The following is a 22,485-nucleotide window of genomic DNA, read 5'->3' as shown; positions in this document are numbered from 1 at the left end:
CTGAGGGGGTTTATCTACAGTGATGTAATCGTGAATTGAATTATGTAGAAAGATAAAAGTTGGTGATGCGTGCATTAAGACGTGTTCTGTATTTTTCAATGAAAAAAAGTTTCTTTATTTAAACGTTCTTGTGGACAAATTGTGTCTTTGCACTGGTAGAAGGGGAAGACTGTAAAAGTTGGTTTGATGTTATCTGCACATTTTTCTATATATTCACTGAGAGGAGTTTGCCTGTATTGCGGGAAAATGGTTTGCTCTTTATGTATAGTAGTTCTCCGTCTCTAGGTCAAACGCGTCTGTCCAGTATAGTTGTGTCCACAACCCGAGAAGGTTATTACATAAATTAGGTTCTCAGAGGCACAAGTGAAACTAGTTTTAATTGTAAACCTCTGTCATTGTTTGAAAAGGAAATCCGAGCCTTCAAGTAAGTTGGGGCAGGTTCCACAGTTTGGGCATCGACATGTTTTAACCGTTGGTTTCATGGTTGCTTTGTAAAGCTTCGAATTTGTTAGTAGTCTCTTTAGCGATATGTGTTGCTTTCTGCATTTGATAAGTTTGTGTGTTTTCAGGACGTCGTTCGTTTTTGGATCTCTAGTTAGTAAAGGGAGATTTTTCACAATAGTGTTGAAAGCTTCCTGTTTCTGGGGTTGTGTGTTGATATGAATAGTAGTGTTTTGAGATGAGTTGTGGTGTTATGTTTTGTTGTTCTTAGTGATTTTATGTCTAATTTTTTGGCACTTTTAATCCCCTCGTCTATAAGTGAGCGTGGATATTTAATTTCTTATACATATTACAACTCACCAAGTGAGGATAATCGAAATTCCTCCTTTTCTGTTACTACTACTACTACTACTACTACTACTACTATATATATATATATATATATATATATATATATATATATATATATATATATATATATATATATATATATCGTCTTCGAAACGCCTAGTTCAGAATAGAGTCTGCTGATGAAGGAAACATTCTATATGTGGCTTGTATGTCTTTCTGTGTTCATTCTATTCGTAAAAAAAGTTTGTTTATGTTCCCGTTCCTTTTTTGTCCACATTTGTTGACGTCCTGTACCCTGATATGCATCTATATATACATGTAGATGTAGGTATGTACATATATATGTATATATGCATATGCTCACATATCGTTTGTATTATATATATGACACAAAAATTCACCACGCCTTGATTAAGTGGGGGTGAAAGTTGCTCACAGAGCTACTGGACGCAGTTAAAAGGATAAATTCAGATTCAATATACACGTTTCATAACGAGTGTTCTGAATGTCGTATGACATTTAGTGGACTCAAGCTTAATTTTGATATTTCTGCGCAGCTATAATATAGCCTCCTCAAACAATTAATCGGTACGTCAACTAACAGTATTCTCATCCACACATTCTATAAAACACTTAAAATAACAGCTAGAAACAATATATTTTGAACCACAGCTCATCCTTATAACGTAGACTTTTGAAAATAATAAACCTGAAACTAATTCTTTATGTAAGTACGTATGTATGCATGTATACACACACAGATATATAAAAAATTTCAATGAATCTTCATATAATCTGTGTACGATTTCTCCATCATTTATTTCTTTTGCACTATTAAATTTTTGGATTAGTAATGTTGTGTGTGTGTGTGTGTGTGTGTGTGTGTGTGTGTGTGTGTGTGTGTGTGTGTGTGTGTTTGAACACATCAAATCGTATGTTATTCTTATTTTCAGTGTGCAATGCTAAAATATGCATTGTTCTAGTTCACCTTATAATGAAATACATTACTTTTCATGCTAATTATGAATTTTTATAATTATCTTTGACATAACTCCCTACACCATTAATAACTACTGAATATATTAGAAAATTCACTATCAAAATTGGAATGAAATTTATAATAGTACAATTAGCGCTGAGACGTGATAATAAATACACGTGATTACCATGAAAGAATTCTGATCCTACACATTTAAATGAAGTGTGACAATATTTAATATAAATAACAAGTTCTTGCAAGGAATCCCAACAATATAATATTACTTGCAATTGAAGGAAATGTTACTTCATTGAATTTCTTAGAAATGTGTTGAAATATATTTTGCTTATTTCATGTTATATTATTGTAAATTCTGTTCTGGAGCCTAACTCATGATTTTGTTTCGTTTGCTCCCACGAATATGTCTTTCATTTCTTTCAAAGGAATTATTTCTTTCAATAATTTCCATCTTGTGACAAGAAACTACATTAGATATAGTTTTTGTTTGTTTTAATCCAACCATTCATTTTCGAAAATCTATTAATCTACATATTTCCATTAACATTCCTGATATGTTCTGTATATATTTCATTACTCAGCTGAACTACACATAATACAGTAATTTGTGGCAACTTTTATTATTGTAGTTATAAAATGGACATTAGTTTTAATGCTTATAAAATATTAGACTAATATTAAAACAAAAATTTCCTTGTAAGTTAATGTTTGCTGAATTTGTTTTACAGAAGAAAAGGTTTATACTGAAGAATATGTACCTATTCAATTTGAGTATATCTTTTCAATTTTATTGCACACATTTCATCAACGATATTTATCCACAGAAGTATCTTATTGTTGGTTGGAAGTTCACCAAATATAATAAAATATGATATAACATAATGTATGACATAATGTATAAAGAACGGACCATTTTCTAAAATTTAGATCACCGAATTTTATTCATGATCTATTTCTTTTGGCTAATAGATAATGCTGCATTAATCACAAGTAATTCACATTGAGGACAAAAGGAAATCGAAACATTCAATGTGAATAGCAATCCAGTGCATTTATACAATAAGCACAAAAAAGATTAATATTGCAGCCAATGATTTGAGCAACGAGTAACTGTAATTAGGTTAATGTATCTTGCATGATTTTCAACTAAAATATATAGTTTTGATTTTACTATAGAAGTAATGGACTTTTTTTACAGTGAATACCTTAGTGTTCGGTCATATTGCTTTTCTGTTAACTAACATTTCCCGTATTACTGTAATATTTGATTTTATTTAAACTTTAAAAGTGATTTAAACCGATAAAATTAATAATGTATGAATCACTTATTCAAGAGTCTCTTTATGCGTCGATAATTAAATCATTCTGGGTAAACATATTTACTTTTAATTTCCGCACGCAAAACACACTCTAGAGTTCATACTACGTTGTACTTGATCACGTGAAATTAAATAGGTTATAGAATTACGTGAACACGCATACAAGATATGGCTTTCTTACTTTCCAGCTTTAAATAATGAAGCTTAAGTCTATGAGCTGTGCATTTGCAGAGTAAATTGTTATCCAAAATAAGTTTCTGAAATATTTGTACCAAAGAACAAGTACAATTTAAATTATGGATGAAGATAGTTCCCTTTCAGAAGTACTTAGGACTCATTCAATACTTAAATAAATCATTACTTGATTGTGATATATAAATTTGTCTCAACTAATTAGGGAGGGATGGTAGCGCCACGAATTTTTCTGTATTAATATCCAAGAATAGATACAAGTACTCTGATAGTTCTCACTAAATCAGAACTCAGTATTTGTTAACAGACCTCACATATTTGTTACTGAGTGAACATCACTAGATATCTCTCGGGACCAAGAGATAATGTTAAACCGAGTGAAGGATGAAGGATCTCATTAGTTGCCATACACATTGCAAAACATTTGGAACGACGTTCAAGGATATAGATATATATTTCGTATGATGGTTTTGAGACACATTTACATAGTTAAGAACCTACGAATCATTGTGAATATCACATATTTTTAACCTTTCTTTAATAGATTGTGGGTTGTGCGTTTGGTGTTTGAGTGAATTTTTGTTTTATAATGGCTTGCTCAGAGAAAGACATGTCTTATCCATCATGTGTGCTCACAACCAGCCACATTTCTAGACGATCTTTTTCTTCTACTACAAACAGATAACATCAGTGAGTGATATAGTATGCGATGGTAGATAAGGAAAACATCCCATACCAAGCAATATATTTTGTCACATAAGCGGAAACTACTATCTAAGCAATGAATTTTCGTATAAAAGAAAGCATACTTTACGCTACAGAGTAACTTGTAATCTGGCAATTTTTATTGAAATAATGATATCTATGGGAAACCCTAGACTGTCGATACACTAGCATTGGTAATTGATAAGGAAACGTTATAAACGATGGAAAATTGTCTTAAATATATTCAATATAAATAGGTTTTAACATTAATATATTCTGGCTATTGCAATAAAGCAAAGTGTATATCTCCAGCAAGAAAGCCAAATGGCTTTTGATTCGCAGTTTGAAGTCATTTCACTTCAGTAACACTAATTTCTCATCTCCTGCTTCAGTAAAATATAGGGCTTATGTGACTTGTCGAAACCAGTCTGGCTCAATGACAACAGAAACAAAAGATATGTTAAAATTGTTCATTGGGGAACAAATATGATATATACAGCTGCAAACATTTATTAAATGCAAATAATGTAACATATACAATACAAGTAAACATACTGAAACGTATTAAAGATGCAGTAACAATGTTTATGTCTTTTCAGGATGAAAGAAAACATAAAAGTAAAGACAAATAATGTTTCAAATTTGAATAATAACAATATTTTGAGTTTCAGAAAACGTGAAATAAGTGTAAGAATTGAGAATTCGTAATCGGTGTATAAAATGATGGAATGAAAAAAGTGATAAGGGATTTTTGCTCGGCAAGTCACTGATTATGCCATGAATCCGCTATATTTATTATCCTATGTAAGTATATTTGTATACACAAGTATCACTAGTTCTTCCAGTCACTGCTCAATCAATATTTTTTTAAATATTTTCCTTTGCTTTATAAAACTATTGAATTCAATGGGCGTATAAATGTGAGTTATGTATCACAGCTCCATTAATAAAAAAAAAAATTTTCGTGTCTAATATAGCGTATTTCATTGTTCAGAGTCGTTTGAACATATCATGATCTCCATAACATACAATGAAAGATGAAATGATTATTTGAAAATTAATGAAGCAATATTTACCTCTGAATTTTGTTTTCTTATCCATAGTACATAGGTTCGTCTGTGAAATAAAATGAAACAATTATATCAAAACGTCATAAGAGAAATGTACTAGACAAATTTCAAGAACAAATTATGAATGTTAAATATAATCACATTATATAAGTGTGATAATTCATGGTCGACATCAAGGGATATTTACGTAGATTTTGGAGTGAAATTTTCCAAGAAATAGAAGAATGAAGTAATAAGTTTGCTATTCATATAATACATGATATATTTTGGGATATTACAAGGAATTATTGCTAAAAAAAGTTTGTGGAATTAGGAATAGTACTAATAGATTTCTGTAATGTAAGCTCGACTAAATACCCACTCATATTCACGGCTGGTTTATATAGTATCATATATTCCATTCACCGAAAACTGAGACATGCACGCTTACAGCAAAGCGTATTTCTTTTCAACTCGCACTAATATATATCCGTGCATAGGGAGTCTAAAACGAAATATTTCTAATAAATATTCATGATATCAAAATGATAGCCTGCAAGAGCAAGCAATTAAAATATGGAAATAACAAGTAAAAAGTTCGTTAGAGCCATGTATGAGATAAAATCTTACGTAAAACAAAACTACAAATTAAAGTTAAAAGAAAAGTTAAAAGTTCAAATTAGAATTCTAACTTCAACTTCTAACATCACTTATCCATTTTGAAAGTTGTTAGTAGTGTTTTACATAAGATTTTATATTATACATGTCTATAACGAACTCATTACATATTTATATTTCTACATATATGTATACACACACACCCACACACCCACTCACCTACACACACACACACACACACACACACACACACACACATATATATATATATATATATATATATAAATACGTATATATACATGTATATATATATATATATATATATATATATATATATATATATATATATATATTATTAATATATATTTATATATAAATTTATATGCATATGTATAAATATATATATATATATATATATATATATATATATATATATATATATATATATATATATATTTTCATACTGAACTACTTGGCAAAATTGTTAATTATTAATTTTATTAACTAATTGACAATTCCCTGCCCTATATCTGTATTTATACTGATGTCTTCTATTGGATGGTTAAACTGCAACCTTTTTCTGCGGGACTATTTGTGGCGCACATGGAATAAATTCTTGGGGTGAAATGAGGAACTCACTAGCCGATAAATTTGTGAATGTCCTTTCCTCATGTGATTTTGATGTCGCATGGTCAAATACCCATGAGTATATGGAAAGTTTCAGATTAATTGTACATCATGCTGAAGAGTGGAGAAGAGTAGTTTTATATTCTTAATCACGAAACGTCGTACATGATTAACTAAAGGCAGGTTTGTTTTTATTTTCTCTTCTGTTTTTGTTCTATGTGTGCCGTAAATATCGCCATCCGTTAGAGGAATAATTGTAGTTTAGAATCAGTAGTTCTTTGACTGCTATTTCTGAATTTTCAGTATGTTGGTGAAGCAACTTATGCTGACCCCTATATATTTATGATTATAAATGTTTTTACCGATAAAGGTTTTTTTTCATACTGAAGTACTTGGCAAAATTGTTAATTATTAATTTTATTAACTAATTGGCAATTCTCTGCCCTATATCTGTATATATATATATATATATATATATATATATATATATATATATATATATATATAATAATATTATTAGGGACAAAATCCAAAATTACAGGTAAAAAACTCAATTAAAATCAATTTATAAAAAATTAAATTGAGCCTTATAGATAAAGTATATATAAAATATATATAGTTTTAGGGAAAATAACCAATTTTCAAGAACTCATCGATGAAAATCCACTATCACATATAGAAAAATTAATAATTAAAAGCACAATAAATGAGTATAATATAAAGTAAAGTAAATATCATAAGATAAATATAATAAAAAGATTACACGTGTTTCATAACCAATTTTCAAATAGAAAAGAAATTTAAATCGATTAAAATCAATTGAAATTATCTAAAATAAGTTCTATTCAAAAATATAGCTACTCGTCAGATCGTAAGTAGAACAATAATTAGATATATATCTCAACCAACAATAAGTACCAAATGAATTAATATGATATACTTATTATATAAAGATAGAAAAATTATTTAAAAAATATCATAATATCAAAATAATAACCATTCAATAATCATCCCTTCATCCATAATAATAACATGTATATTATATACAAAAAACATCTTACCTAAATTATCATTGTTTTAAATTATCATTGTTTTAAATACAAGTTGAACGAAGTTTAAGTTTAAAATAATAATGAAGATAAAATTAGTACATATTTAACCGGTGTAATAGTTAAAGCTATACTATTTAAAGCTAAAGACGTTTATTTAATTATGATTAAAGATCAATTGAATAATAGAAAAATACAAGATTATTTATTTCTACAAACGTAATAATAAAAAATATGAATGAAAAAATTATGAATGGAAAAAATTATGAATGAAAAAATTAGGAAAGAAAAAATTATTAAGAATAAAAGGTTAAACTTTATATATATATACAAAGTTTTCATTTACAAAAAACTTTAACGATATTATAAACTATAAAGATTAATAATTAATCAAATAATATTAATCAAAAATAATCGAAAATATATCAACACTATTCCAATCGAAGTTCTAATATTATGTTGAAATGAAACTACAACTCCTAAATAATATAGTGTTAAATAAGTTATCTATTAAAATAATCTATAAAGAACCAAATGAATAGTATAAAAACAAGAATACATATTATTTTCAAATAGTAGAAAATCTTTAGCAAAGTGAAAACAGTACTTATCCAAATTTTTCCGTAATTCAAACTGAAAAACTAAGACGTTATCTAATAGCTATAGCGTTTTAAGCAAGAGTTCGCGCGAAAATACTACGTTAAAAAAGAACGTTAAAATAGAGAATAGAATACGAAAGCATGAATGAAATAATAATACTTAAATAAATGAATGAAAAATTTAAAATTTATATAACTAACAACATAAAAAGAACAAAAAACTATAGTTATCTTATAAAACATATTAATAAATATTAAATTCTAATATATAATAAATAAATAAAAATATTAATAGTCGTAAATTAAATAATATTATGAAATAAACTAAAATACTACTATTGATTTAGTCTTATCAAAATCGTCGTGTCATTGTAATATAAAACCTTAAACTTACTAAAAAAATTAACCTACCAATAAAAACAAAATATAGCTACTAGAATAATTAAATAGATACCCCAACACACATCCTAATACATACATACATATATACATACATACATACACATATACATATATATATATATATATATATATATATATACATATATATATACATATACACATATACACATATACATACATACATATATACATACATACATACACACACATATACATACATACACACATATATATATACACTTACATGCATATACAAATATACATACACATATACAAAATAATATACGTATATACACACAACATACACACATATATACACATAAACACTAATAAAAGCATATACATAAATAAAAACATACATACACATATATACATAAATACACACATATATATAAATACATATAACACATATAGACCAAAACATACATACTACCATAAATATATATATATACATAAATATATATCTACACATACACACATGTACCTACCAAAATATACATATAAAAACAAATACACTCATACACACATATAAAAATAAAGCATAATATATATAAATACACACTCATCCTCACATGCTCTCAAATATACATATTATATAGATACACATATACAGACATATATACATACACATAAAAATACACATATATATACAGAAAAAACATGCATATACATATACATATATACATATACATATATACATATATATACATATATATATACACACATACATAAATATATATATATATATACACCCATAAATATATACACCTACTAATTTATATAGACAAATTCCACACACTCACATATATACTTATACCCATATATATACATATATATACACATTTACATAATTACATACATAAATAGACATATACATATACACAAAAATACTCATAACTATATATATAAAAAATATACAAAATATACACACAAATAAAAATTCACTCAAATAAATATATAAATAAGGAAAATTCTAAAACAAAACTACACTCACGCACTCACTCACACGCACAATATATATATAAATATACATCTATACTCACAAGTATATATCTTTATACATACATGTAAATACAAATATACACTCAATATACACAAACATATATTAAAAAAAAAAAAAAAACAAAAAAAAAACACATATATATATACTTAAACCTATATAAATACATACGTAAACATATATACATACACCTAAAAATATACATACATACTAATGCATATAGACTAAAACACACACCCTCAATATATACATGTACATGCATATACACATACCCATATAAACAAAATAAATAAAAATTATTAGCTAAAGTTTTTATATAAATAAAGTAGTTTATGTCTACATTTTATTTTTCGTTCATCAAAAGAATTAAGTAAATTATTATCCTTATGAAATAATATCTCTTTAAATTCATTATTACATAAATTACAAAAGTTATTACCTATATGATAGGATTTAGCTTTACAAACTATCTCCCATTTTAAAATATATTTAATATTTTTAGCTTTAAGTTCCCAAATATATTTACTGAGGCCAGTAGAATTAATTAAATTTCTATTCTTAAATGAGTGCATATGTTGAGCTACTCTTAATTTAATTTTATTAGAAGTCGAACCTATATAAATCTTATTTAAATTATAACCATAATGTTTATTTTCATTCAATAATTTCACTATACATTTATACACTACATCTTTCAAATTACATTTATTATTAAAATTACATTTAGTTTTATCTAAACATGTACAATTAATTATATTCTGGTCAACATTATTACTATTAAAATTAATATTAGAATAATTATTAAATTTAAATTTGTAGTAATTATTTAACTTAAATTTATTAAAAGAAGAGATAATATTAGCAACATTATTAGTAGTGGAATAACCTACACCAAAATTATTTTTAGAAAAAATATAATGATATTTTTTATTATCTTTAAGGAATAAATCAATAACTTTAAAAACTTCATTAATAATGTTAGTTTTAACTTGTACACCGTATGGAATAATTAACCAGAGTTTGTTCTTATTATAGATATTATTGAATTTATTATTCGTATTATTAAATTTATTATTATCATTAAAAAAATTAAAATATTTAAAATTGTTACCATTAAAATTAAGTTTATGTTTAGGTAATTTATTATAATACCAATTGTTCTTATTATTCTTATTATTACCTAAGAAGACATTATCATGAGTATAAAAGTTATGTTTATTACAAAGGTCATTATTATTATAATTATTATTACTACTATTATAAAAATAATTCGGATTATTAAAAAATTTTATATTATTAGTATATCCCGCTTCTTGCAGGGCTTTATTATAATAAGGTGCATGTTTTTCAAAAATCTCTATATTAGAAGATAGTAAAGATATTCTCTTACCTATAGTAAAAGTTAAGGATTTTTTAACTGAGGGTGGGTGATTGCTTTTAGCATGAATGTATTTAATATTTTCATTAATCTTATGGTAAGGTTGGGTATTACCAGTAGATAAATTAAAATTAGCATCTAAATAATTAACGTTATAATACTCATTATAAATAGTAATCTTTAAACCATTTCTTTTAAAAAAACTATATATTCTCTTCTTATATAATTCTAGTTGTCTATTAGTGCAATTTTTAGTAAGTAATAAAAGGTCATCCCTATATAAACCACCCTCCAATTTTAAGTTTTCAAGTTCAAGTTCAGATAATAAATATATACCTACTAAATCAGTTACCTGTGCTGAATCAGGCGCCCCCATTGGTATATCAAAATAATCTCTGGTATCTTTTCTAGCCCACAATTTATTATCATATTTAATCAATGATTTTCTAGCCATTTTAACTACTTTTACTTCATCGTTAGTCATACCTACTTTCTTCATAGCAAAAATTAGGGCCTTATTTAGTACAATTTCATTTATAGAAGAATAATAATTGTCAATATCAATTTGAATAAATTTATACCTATATTTATCATTAAAACTATTAAACCAATTTAAAGTATCTACTGTGGAATTCCATAACTTAAGATAATTAATTCCATTTAATTTGTTAATATATTTATCTAAAATTATTTTACTTAATTTACCTAGATCTGACTTACAAGGACAAATAAGCCTAACTTTAGGGTCAGAATAAAAATTATCTTTATGGTCTTTTAAAGTAATTCTAGGGTGCATCGGTACATAAGGTTCTGTCTTACTATCAAGTTCGTATTTAAACATTATTAATTTAGAGGCCTTATTAATCAAATTTAAAGTATTTTCTGGAACTATCTTATATTTCTTATTAATTTCTTTCTCTAATAAATGATCATATAGTTTTACATCTAGTTTATATAAGTTCCTAGTTTTATCAGATTGTACAATAATACCATCCATATTTCTAAATTGTTTAATTTTAATGGCTAAATTTCTTAAATAATCATTATGTCTATTTGGATATTTATGAAATTTAATATTTTTCACTACTTTCCAAATACTATCCTCTAAAATTTGTAAATCCCTATTATACGGTGGTTCTTTTCTGGATTTAAATTTAGAATTAATGTAATTTAAATTATCTACATCATGAACATTAGTAATATTATGAATATTATTAAAATAAGCTTTCCATTTCATTCTAGTAATAAATTCTTTAATATTATTAATAAGTTTCAAAATATATTCCTTTCTAGATGGTATGGGGATATCCTTCAAAGATGAATTCCAAAACAGTGGCTCAATCCTACCTGTAAATTCCATAATCAACGAAAAATTGAAAGTTAAATACAAACAACAAACGTTAATTATAAATTAGAAAATAATAATAATATTATTAGGGACAAAATCCAAAATTACAGGTAAAAAACTCAATTAAAATCAATTTATAAAAAATTAAATTGAGCCTTATAGATAAAGTATATATAAAATATATATAGTTTTAGGGAAAATAACCAATTTTCAAGAACTCATCGATGAAAATCCACTATCACATATAGAAAAATTAATAATTAAAAGCACAATAAATGAGTATAATATAAAGTAAAGTAAATATCATAAGATAAATATAATAAAAAGATTACACGTGTTTCATAACCAATTTTCAAATAGAAAAGAAATTTAAATCGATTAAAATCAATTGAAATTATCTAAAATAAGTTCTATTCAAAAATATAGCTACTCGTCAGATCGTAAGTAGAACAATAATTAGATATATATCTCAACCAACAATAAGTACCAAATGAATTAATATGATATACTTATTATATAAAGATAGAAAAATTATTTAAAAAATATCATAATATCAAAATAATAACCATTCAATAATCATCCCTTCATCCATAATAATAACATGTATATTATATACAAAAAACATCTTACCTAAATTATCATTGTTTTAAATTATCATTGTTTTAAATACAAGTTGAACGAAGTTTAAGTTTAAAATAATAATGAAGATAAAATTAGTACATATTTAACCGGTGTAATAGTTAAAGCTATACTATTTAAAGCTAAAGACGTTTATTTAATTATGATTAAAGATCAATTGAATAATAGAAAAATACAAGATTATTTATTTCTACAAACGTAATAATAAAAAATATGAATGAAAAAATTATGAATGGAAAAAATTATGAATGAAAAAATTAGGAAAGAAAAAATTATTAAGAATAAAAGGTTAAACTTTATATATATATACAAAGTTTTGATTTAAAAAAAACTTTAACGATATTATAAACTATAAAGATTAATAATTAATCAAATAATATTAATCAAAAATAATCGAAAATATATCAACACTATTCCAATCGAAGTTCTAATATTATGTTGAAATGAAACTATAACTCCTAAATAATATAGTGTTAAATAAGTTATCTATTAAAATAATCTATAAAGAACCAAATGAATAGTATAAAAACAAGAATACATATTATTTTCAAATAGTAGAAAATCTTTAGCAAAGTGAAAACAGTACTTATCCAAATTTTTCCGTAATTCAAACTGAAAAACTAAGACGTTATCTAATAGCTATAGCGTTTTAAGCAAGAGTTCGCGCGAAAATACTACGTTAAAAAAGAACGTTAAAATAGAGAATAGAATACGAAAGCATGAATGAAATAATAATACTTAAATAAATGAATGAAAAATTTAAAATTTATATAACTAACAACATAAAAAGAACAAAAAACTATAGTTATCTTATAAAACATATTAATAAATATTAAATTCTAATATATAATAAATAAATAAAAATATTAATAGTCGTAAATTAAATAATATTATGAAATAAACTAAAATACTACTATTGATTTAGTCTTATCAAAATCGTCGTGTCATTGTAATATAAAACCTTAAACTTACTAAAAAAATTAACCTACCAATAAAAACAAAATATAGCTACTAGAATAATTAAATAGATACCCCAACACACATCCTAATACATACATACATATATACATACATACATACACATATACATATATATATATATATATATATATATATATACATATATATATACATATACACATATACACATATACATACATACATATATACATACATACATACACACACATATACATACATACACACATATATATATACACTTACATGCATATACAAATATACATACACATATACAAAATAATATACGTATATACACACAACATACACACATATATACACATAAACACTAATAAAAGCATATACATAAATAAAAACATACATACACATATATACATAAATACACACATATATATAAATACATATAACACATATAGACCAAAACATACATACTACCATAAATATATATATATACATAAATATATATCTACACATACACACATGTACCTACCAAAATATACATATAAAAACAAATACACTCATACACACATATAAAAATAAAGCATAATATATATAAATACACACTCATCCTCACATGCTCTCAAATATACATATTATATAGATACACATATACAGACATATATACATACACATAAAAATACACATATATATACAGAAAAAACATGCATATACATATACATATATACATATACATATATACATATATATACATATATATATACACACATACATAAATATATATATATATATACACCCATAAATATATACACCTACTAATTTATATAGACAAATTCCACACACTCACATATATACTTATACCCATATATATACATATATATACACATTTACATAATTACATACATAAATAGACATATACATATACACAAAAATATTCATAACTATATATATAAAAAATATACAAAATATACACACAAATAAAAATTCACTCAAATAAATATATAAATAAGGAAAATTCTAAAACAAAACTACACTCACGCACTCACTCACACGCACAATATATATATAAATATACATCTATACTCACAAGTATATATCTTTATACATACATGTAAATACAAATATACACTCAATATACACAAACATATATTAAAAAAAAAAAAAAAAAAAAAAAAAAAAAAAACACATATATATATACTTAAACCTATATAAATACATACGTAAACATATATACATACACCTAAAAATATACGTACATACTAATGCATATAGACTAAAACACACACCCTCAATATATACATGTACATGCATATACACATACCCATATAAACAAAATAAATAAAAATTATTAGCTAAAGTTTTTATATAAATAAAGTAGTTTATGTCTACATTTTATTTTTCGTTCATCAAAAGAATTAAGTAAATTATTATCCTTATGAAATAATATCTCTTTAAATTCATTATTACATAAATTACAAAAGTTATTACCTATATGATAGGATTTAGCTTTACAAACTATCTCCCATTTTAAAATATATTTAATATTTTTAGCTTTAAGTTCCCAAATATATTTACTGAGGCCAGTAGAATTAATTAAATTTCTATTCTTAAATGAGTGCATAAGTTGAGCTACTCTTAATTTAATTTTATTAGAAGTCGAACCTATATAAATCTTATTTAAATTATAACCATAATGTTTATTTTCATTCAATAATTTCACTATACATTTATACACTACATCTTTCAAATTACATTTATTATTAAAATTACATTTAGTTTTATCTAAACATGTACAATTAATTATATTCTGGTCAACATTATTACTATTAAAATTAATATTAGAATAATTATTAAATTTAAATTTGTAGTAATTATTTAACTTAAATATATATTTGGTTAGCATCTATATCCCCTCAGATTTTTTTAAATTTTGGAATTTATTGCGTTTTTAAATTTTGAAAATCTTTTTTTTTGAGAATTTTATTTTTGAGTTATTTTGGAATCTTTTTTTTTTCTAGTTAATTTTAGTTAATTTTTGTTTATTTTCAGATCATTAAAATGGAATAGCAAATCAAGAAAAACGAGCATTTTCGACACCTTACTGTTGCTTTGAATCAAGTTTCTAAAACTGCAAAAGCTGCTCTCAACATTTGTGCTGTGTATGGAGACGGTGCCATAGCTGAAAGAACCGCTCGTGATTGGTATGCCAAGTTCAAAATTGAAAATTTTGATTTCAAAGATGCACCTCGTTCTGACCGTCCAGTTGAGTTTGATAAAGAGCGATTAAACCAACGTTTGCACGAAAATTCTCGTCAAACGACAAGGGAACTGGCAGAGAAATGGAATGCTCACACACTGCTATAGACAAACATCTTCACTCGATGGGAAAGGTTCAGAATTATGGTGCATGGGTTCTGCATGCCTTAAGTGACAATAAAAAATCAACGAGCCACAATCTCTGTTGGTTTGCTCGCTCGTCACAGCTCAACTCATGGACACAAATAACGATTTCTTTACCGAATCGTTACTGGCGACGAAAAATGGTGCCTGTACATCAATATGAAGCAGCGTAAGGAAGGGCTTAGCCCCGGTAAACAAGCGACACAATGCATGAAACAAGATCTTCATCCTCGTAAAACGATGTTGTGCATATGGAGGGACTGGGAAGGGATTATCCCTTACGAATTGCTTGAACAGAACCAAACGGTCAGCGCGGAACTCTATGTTCAACAGATGAAATGACACAACATTGCTATTCAAGAGAAAAGACCTAATCGATGGCATGGAGTTCTGCTGCACGACAACGCCCGCTCACAGTACTTCTATGTTATTTAGGAAATACAAATCATTGATATGCGTGTGTATGTATGTATGTATGTATGTATGTATGTATGTATGTATGTATGTATGTATGTGTGTGTGTGTGTGTGTGTGTGTGTGTGTGTCCATGTATGTGTGCGCGTGTGTGTATGTGTGTGTGTGTTAGTGTGTGTGAATGCTTAACAAGCTTGAATGACAAATGCCGGATCTGTGTTTGTGTTCTCAATTCCTTGTAGCTCAGGGATCGGCAAACAGGGGTAAATTATCTCAAGTGGAGTAAAAATGGAATTCTCTGGGGACCCATCAAACATGTGTAAAATTACATAAAAATCGTGTTCTTTGTTACAACAGAAAATTTTCTTCTGGCAACACGACATCTGTCCAATGTAATGGATGTGTAAATAGATTCATATAAAACGATTTAATAAACTCCTGAAATTCAAAGAATCTATGAAGTTCTTTCTTTCAAATCAAGGGGGTAACGTCGGCGTAAATAAATATATTTGGAGTAAAAAGGTCCCCGACCCCTGTTCTAGCTGATCTAAGTGGAACTAAACGTTCTCAGTGGGATTTAGTGAAGAGAATCTATCTCACATGTCGAATGGGTTGTATCTTTAATTTATAGGACCAGTTGAATCACATTATTTGTCACACCGTTGTTCTCGCAATTTTCTATGATTGTATGTATCTACGGAATATTCAGTCACTTCACACGTTAATCGTAAGGTATGTGTTTCAGTTGAGTTCATGCCGGCGTAAACATTGCGCAAACCAAGAGAATGTTTCTCTATTCTTCCCTTTTCTATACATACATGCATGCATGCATACATACATACATACATATATACCGACAGACAGATAGATAGACATAATGTTATAATAAAAAAACACAAAGAATTGTGGTTTTTATTGTAATATTATCATTACTTTCTTAGCTGATCGATGCTGTTTTACTTGTTGAAGCCTTACTACACACACACGCACACACACGTGTGTGGGAATACATATGTGAAGACACACACACACACACACACACACACACACACACATATATATATATATGACTACATATGTGCTTACATATATGTAGGCACACACATGGATAAATATATACATGAACATTTATAAATTATAAATGTATACGTACATGTATTCGTATTTATATACATATCTGTAATTATATGTGTGTATATAAATATGTGTGCGTATGTATGTTTTTTCTTTTATATATATATATATATATATATATATATATATATATATATATATATATATATATATATATATATATATATATATATATGCATAGTGATGGCTGATTCTAACTGCAGCAGTTCGCCGACATCCGAATACTTGTTTCGCAGCTACTGCGTAAATGAGATCACTTATATCAGCCTCCGCTAGCAAATGTGACGGTATAAATTGAAATTACCACTTATACTCTATTGCCTTCAGGGTTTTCCATTATTCTTTACCACTCAGCTCTGTCAATATATACCTGTGATTCATATTCACTCTGCATTCTCCAGAATATTGTAGTATATTTAATTTATACACTCGTCCAATTATAGATTCTTTCATTTCAAATATATTCCATACTTATTCCAGTTATTTTAATTATGTGCCAAAATATTACATTATTATTATTATTATTATTATTATTATTATTATTATTATTATTATTATTATTATTATGTATGAAACATCACACTTATCTACATGCTCATGATTTAACAGAAGTAGTCATTAAAATGGTATCAGAATACATACATATGTGAAGATAGATAGAATACCGGAGGACTAAGTAACTGATTATGTAGGGTAATAAGATGAATGAAACAAAAATCGTAGTAAATAAAATGACGCAAATGTATAGAATAAGATGGAATTAAAATGAAAGAAAGTACAAAAATGTATAAAATTGTTTGAAGACTTCATAAAGGACATTAAAGAAGATCCTTGAAGGTACAAAAATCATATCTCTTATGTTAATATGTCCTATCCAGTTAAATGCTAACAAAACTTATCATTCTTGCTATTCAAGTGATGTCAACATTTTTTAATTGTTATCGTCGATCGCCAGCGCTCTTGACCATTGCTGACTCTGCGCGCGTAGATGAAATTTAACTGTGAAATTCAATTTGTATATCAGTTTGTATAGATCATAAATGTATTAAAATATTGTACTAAGCTTGTGAAACATTAACTTAGTTATAATTAATCTGTAAAAAATTATTCTCCATTGAGATTGCACACTTTTATCAACTTATCGTAAAGTGTTATATTTTTCGTTACCCTAAAATATGGATTCACATTATTCAAATGTATCAATCAGGGATATTTATTAACTTCCTTCCTATTTGTTAACGATAAAAGGCGAAGCATAATTTAATGGGAGATGAAATAAAATGTTTAGATGCCTTGAAGCTCTTGCTTGTCGCATGTAAATATATGAGAGATATAAGATATTTAAAAGCTATGAGTGTTAAGATATTTTCTGTCAATCAGGAGACAAAAGTTAACAGAATAAAATGTAAAGCTGTATCATTTCAATCTACAAATATTTATTATCCGATTGCAGAAACCGTGGAATGTTGAATTCAATATATACCCATGAATATATAATTTAATATTTATACATTGCGTACAAAATCTGCCTTGGGTCGACGTTGTTTTACATACAAATAATTCATGATATAAAGACCACCATATATTGGTATCAAACGGGACCAGACATATACTGGTATTAATCATATTAAGACGGTGAGCGGGCAGAGCCGTTAGCATGCCGGTATTTCGTCTGTCTCCATGTTTTGAGCTCAAATTCCGTCGAGATCAACTAAGCTTTTCATCCTTTCGGGGTGGATAAATTAAGTACCTGTCGATGTATTCGACTTAAACCCCACGCTACGAAATTGCTGGGTTTGCACCAAAATTTGAAATTGATATAAATTATATTATTTATTAAATTATTTAGCGCGTCGGACAAATTGCAGAGCAGAATTTCTTCGGTCTCTTTACGTTCTAAATTCGGATCCCTTTGAGGTCGACCATCCTTTTCATAAATTTCGGGGTCGATAAAATAAAGTACTGATTAAGCCTTAGAATCAACTTCCCTTTCTTCTCAAAATTGCTAACCTTCTACAAAATTAGAAAGATTTAATCAATCAGCAGCCTTTTTTTTCTTTCTTTTTCACTTTGGTACAAAACAAATTTATGGTAATGTATACAAACGGTTTACAAATGTATACAAAACGGTTTACAAATGTGTACAAAACGGTTTACAAATGTGAGTTTATGTACATCCTGCCGTTTAGACATCCGAAAGACTCCGTATTGTCCAACGAATGCGATAGCAGTGGTAGTTATCTCAAAATGGTGTAGAGGTCATAGTGGAAATGGTGGTGAGTGGCTTGCTGTAGGTTGGCAGCAATGGTGGGTACAGAAAACTGAAGGCATGCCTTGAATCGGACGTGGAACACTTAACAACACACGCGCCTTTCTTCTGTAATAACATTCTTAAATGCAGTAACACTAGGAACAAACTAGACATTCTCACACTACCCACAGAGAAAATTTACGAAATCTTCGAATCAAAGAGTCTTTGTTTATTCACCGGCTCGACCCGAAGATCTATACTCGATCGGAATTGGTGGCTTCTATAAATTTCAATCTTCCCCAACTTCGCCGCTGTCCCGCCAAAGTTAACACCACTACGTCGATGATTACTGTTGCTGACATGATTACCGCTCCCGCAACCCATGTCATCACCACGACGATGTCTATATTGCTTCTCAGAAGCTTAACGTCCACTCCTACTACAGCTGATACGACAACACCACCAACGTCCTGTGTAGACAATTCACCAGAGCTACCAACCTACAACTAGCTATCCACCACCACCACTCTAACAATGACTACTACAGTCCCTGTCAACCTCATTGCTGTGGAAGTGCTGCTGATGCCTTTGTTATATTTGCCGAGCAAAATAGTGTCACTGCCCGTTTAGCAATATGGATGATAGATGTAAACGCACATTTTTAAATCGTGTGTGCCTTTTTGCATTGTTAGAAGCTCTCCTTCCTCGTTGGTTATTTTGCTTGTATATGTTATACGTTTCTTTCAGTTACAACTCCTTTCTAATTTGTGTCAAATTAAAGAAGCTTTATCAAATATCAGTTTCGTAAGATTGTGAGTCATATCTATTCTTTTATTCTTTACTTATTCCTTGTATGCCTAGTACTTATTCTATCGCAATCGTATGCCGAACCGCTAAGTTACACGGACGTAAACATGCTAGCACACACACAAACATATATATATATATGTATATATATATATATATATATATATATATATATATATATATATATATATATATATATATATATATATACCTATATACAAAGAGCTTCTTTCAGTTTCCGTCTACCAAATCCACTCACAAAATTTTGACTGACCTGAGGCTATAGTGGATGATACTTGCACAAGGTGCCACGCAGTAGGACTGACCCTGGAACCATGTGGTTGGGGAACAAGCGTCTTACCACATAGCCACGCCAGCGTCTATTTATTAGAAAATATCGCGATCATATGTTTAGGTAAGTTCGTATGCTGTGGGTAGGAGATTACTGATATTTAAGAACAGTTCTTTGCCGAAGAAGGAAAGAATTCAGTTTTCTTCTCAGTCAGCCCTAAATAGCAGTCTTGCTTTTCCCCCATGGCACTGAAACATGTGCAAACTCACTACGACATACAAACTTGTACAACTGTATAATTTTTGCCAATGTAGACAACCTCCACATGTTTATATTTCATTGGAAAATAATATTTCTTTTTAAATATGCCACTCTATTTAAAAATGTATATATGAAGTTGTAAAGCAAGTTTAATTACTATTCGCGGGTGAACTGGAAAGTTCCTGGTTTTTTGGTAAAAGAAAATAGAAGAGGATCAGCTAATTAGGGTTTTATTCAACATATTCCCCTCTCAGATTCATATATTTGTTGCAGCGACCCTTCAGCTTTTCTAAGCCCTGTAAAAGAACATGGGAGTTTGGGCCTTTATCTAGGCCTTTCGCGTCACTCTTAAACCAGGAGCTTTTCAGCTCCCTCTCGTACAAGTGTGCATCGTATATCTTTATCTCCCTGTTATAACTGAAAAATGATTTCCAAATGAATATAATCATTATGAAAGGTACATGCTGTCGTATGGAAGTGAAAGCGCAGCATAATGGTTGTGCAAACAAACCCTCAATTTATGTTTACAGTTACAGGCGGCTGAAACGAAGATATTCGAAATGTTAAGATAAATAATTGTACATAATAGACTTAAGCGAATGACCATGACCTAAGCAATGACGAATGTGGTGACAAGTAGGATAATTATCTACGATTATCAAATTTCATCCCTGTTGTTAAGGAATAAGTGTGTTTGTATTTTTATTGAATTCCTTGGACTCGTCATTTTTCATCAAATCCATTGTTTCGGGAATTTCTAAGATTCTTGATGTTTAACTAAATCATATTCCTGACGATCCATGAAGCTGTAATAGCTAGATTATGAAACATACTATCGTAAATATTCTATCGAGAAATCTTCATCACAGATTGTTTTTACTCAACGTAAGAAATCGATAGCTACGTTTGTACAATTTCTTGTTGCCGCATCAGTTCAGTTGAAAGCATCTTATTTGAACTTTTGTAGCACAACTAAATACGGTTCCAACATTTCTTGCTATTGCTTGGTAACTTAACGTCTGTGTGAAGCGTAAGTAATATTCGAGGAAACAGCATTGGAGTAGAACGAAAGAAATATACTGAAAGATATCACCACTTACTGTATCCTGATCGATAAAAGAAGTTTAACAGATATTGACTTTAACGAGTGTCCATTCACCAGATATTGGAAATTTAATGATTGTTGACGGTAGGAAATCATACAAGTGAAAACTGACAGGTAAAATGACCAAATTTAATTATCCAGAACACTATACCAAAGATTTTATCAGACAAG

The 22,485-nt window shown here is 27.7% G+C and overlaps 1 protein-coding gene across 1 annotated transcript in view; it reads right to left on the bottom strand.

Annotated features, from left to right (window-relative positions):
- Positions 1 to 22,485, bottom strand: part of LOC106870179 (carbonic anhydrase-related protein 10) — a 1,185,504-nt gene that overhangs the window by 117,598 nt on the left and 1,045,421 nt on the right. Inside the window, exon 10 of the mRNA XM_089355291.1 lies at positions 5,082 to 5,121. Within this exon, the coding sequence (XP_089211417.1) occupies positions 5,082 to 5,121 (40 nt within the window). The remainder of the gene's footprint in view (positions 1 to 5,081; positions 5,122 to 22,485) is intronic.

The sequence above is a fragment of the Octopus bimaculoides genome, chromosome 7 (assembly GCF_046866305.1).
Source record: "Octopus bimaculoides isolate indiv1 chromosome 7, ASM4686630v1, whole genome shotgun sequence".
NCBI classification, from domain to species: Eukaryota; Metazoa; Mollusca; class Cephalopoda; order Octopoda; family Octopodidae; genus Octopus; species Octopus bimaculoides.
The sequence above is the reverse complement of the archived record's forward strand: the minus strand, read 5'-3'. Positions and strand labels throughout refer to the sequence as shown.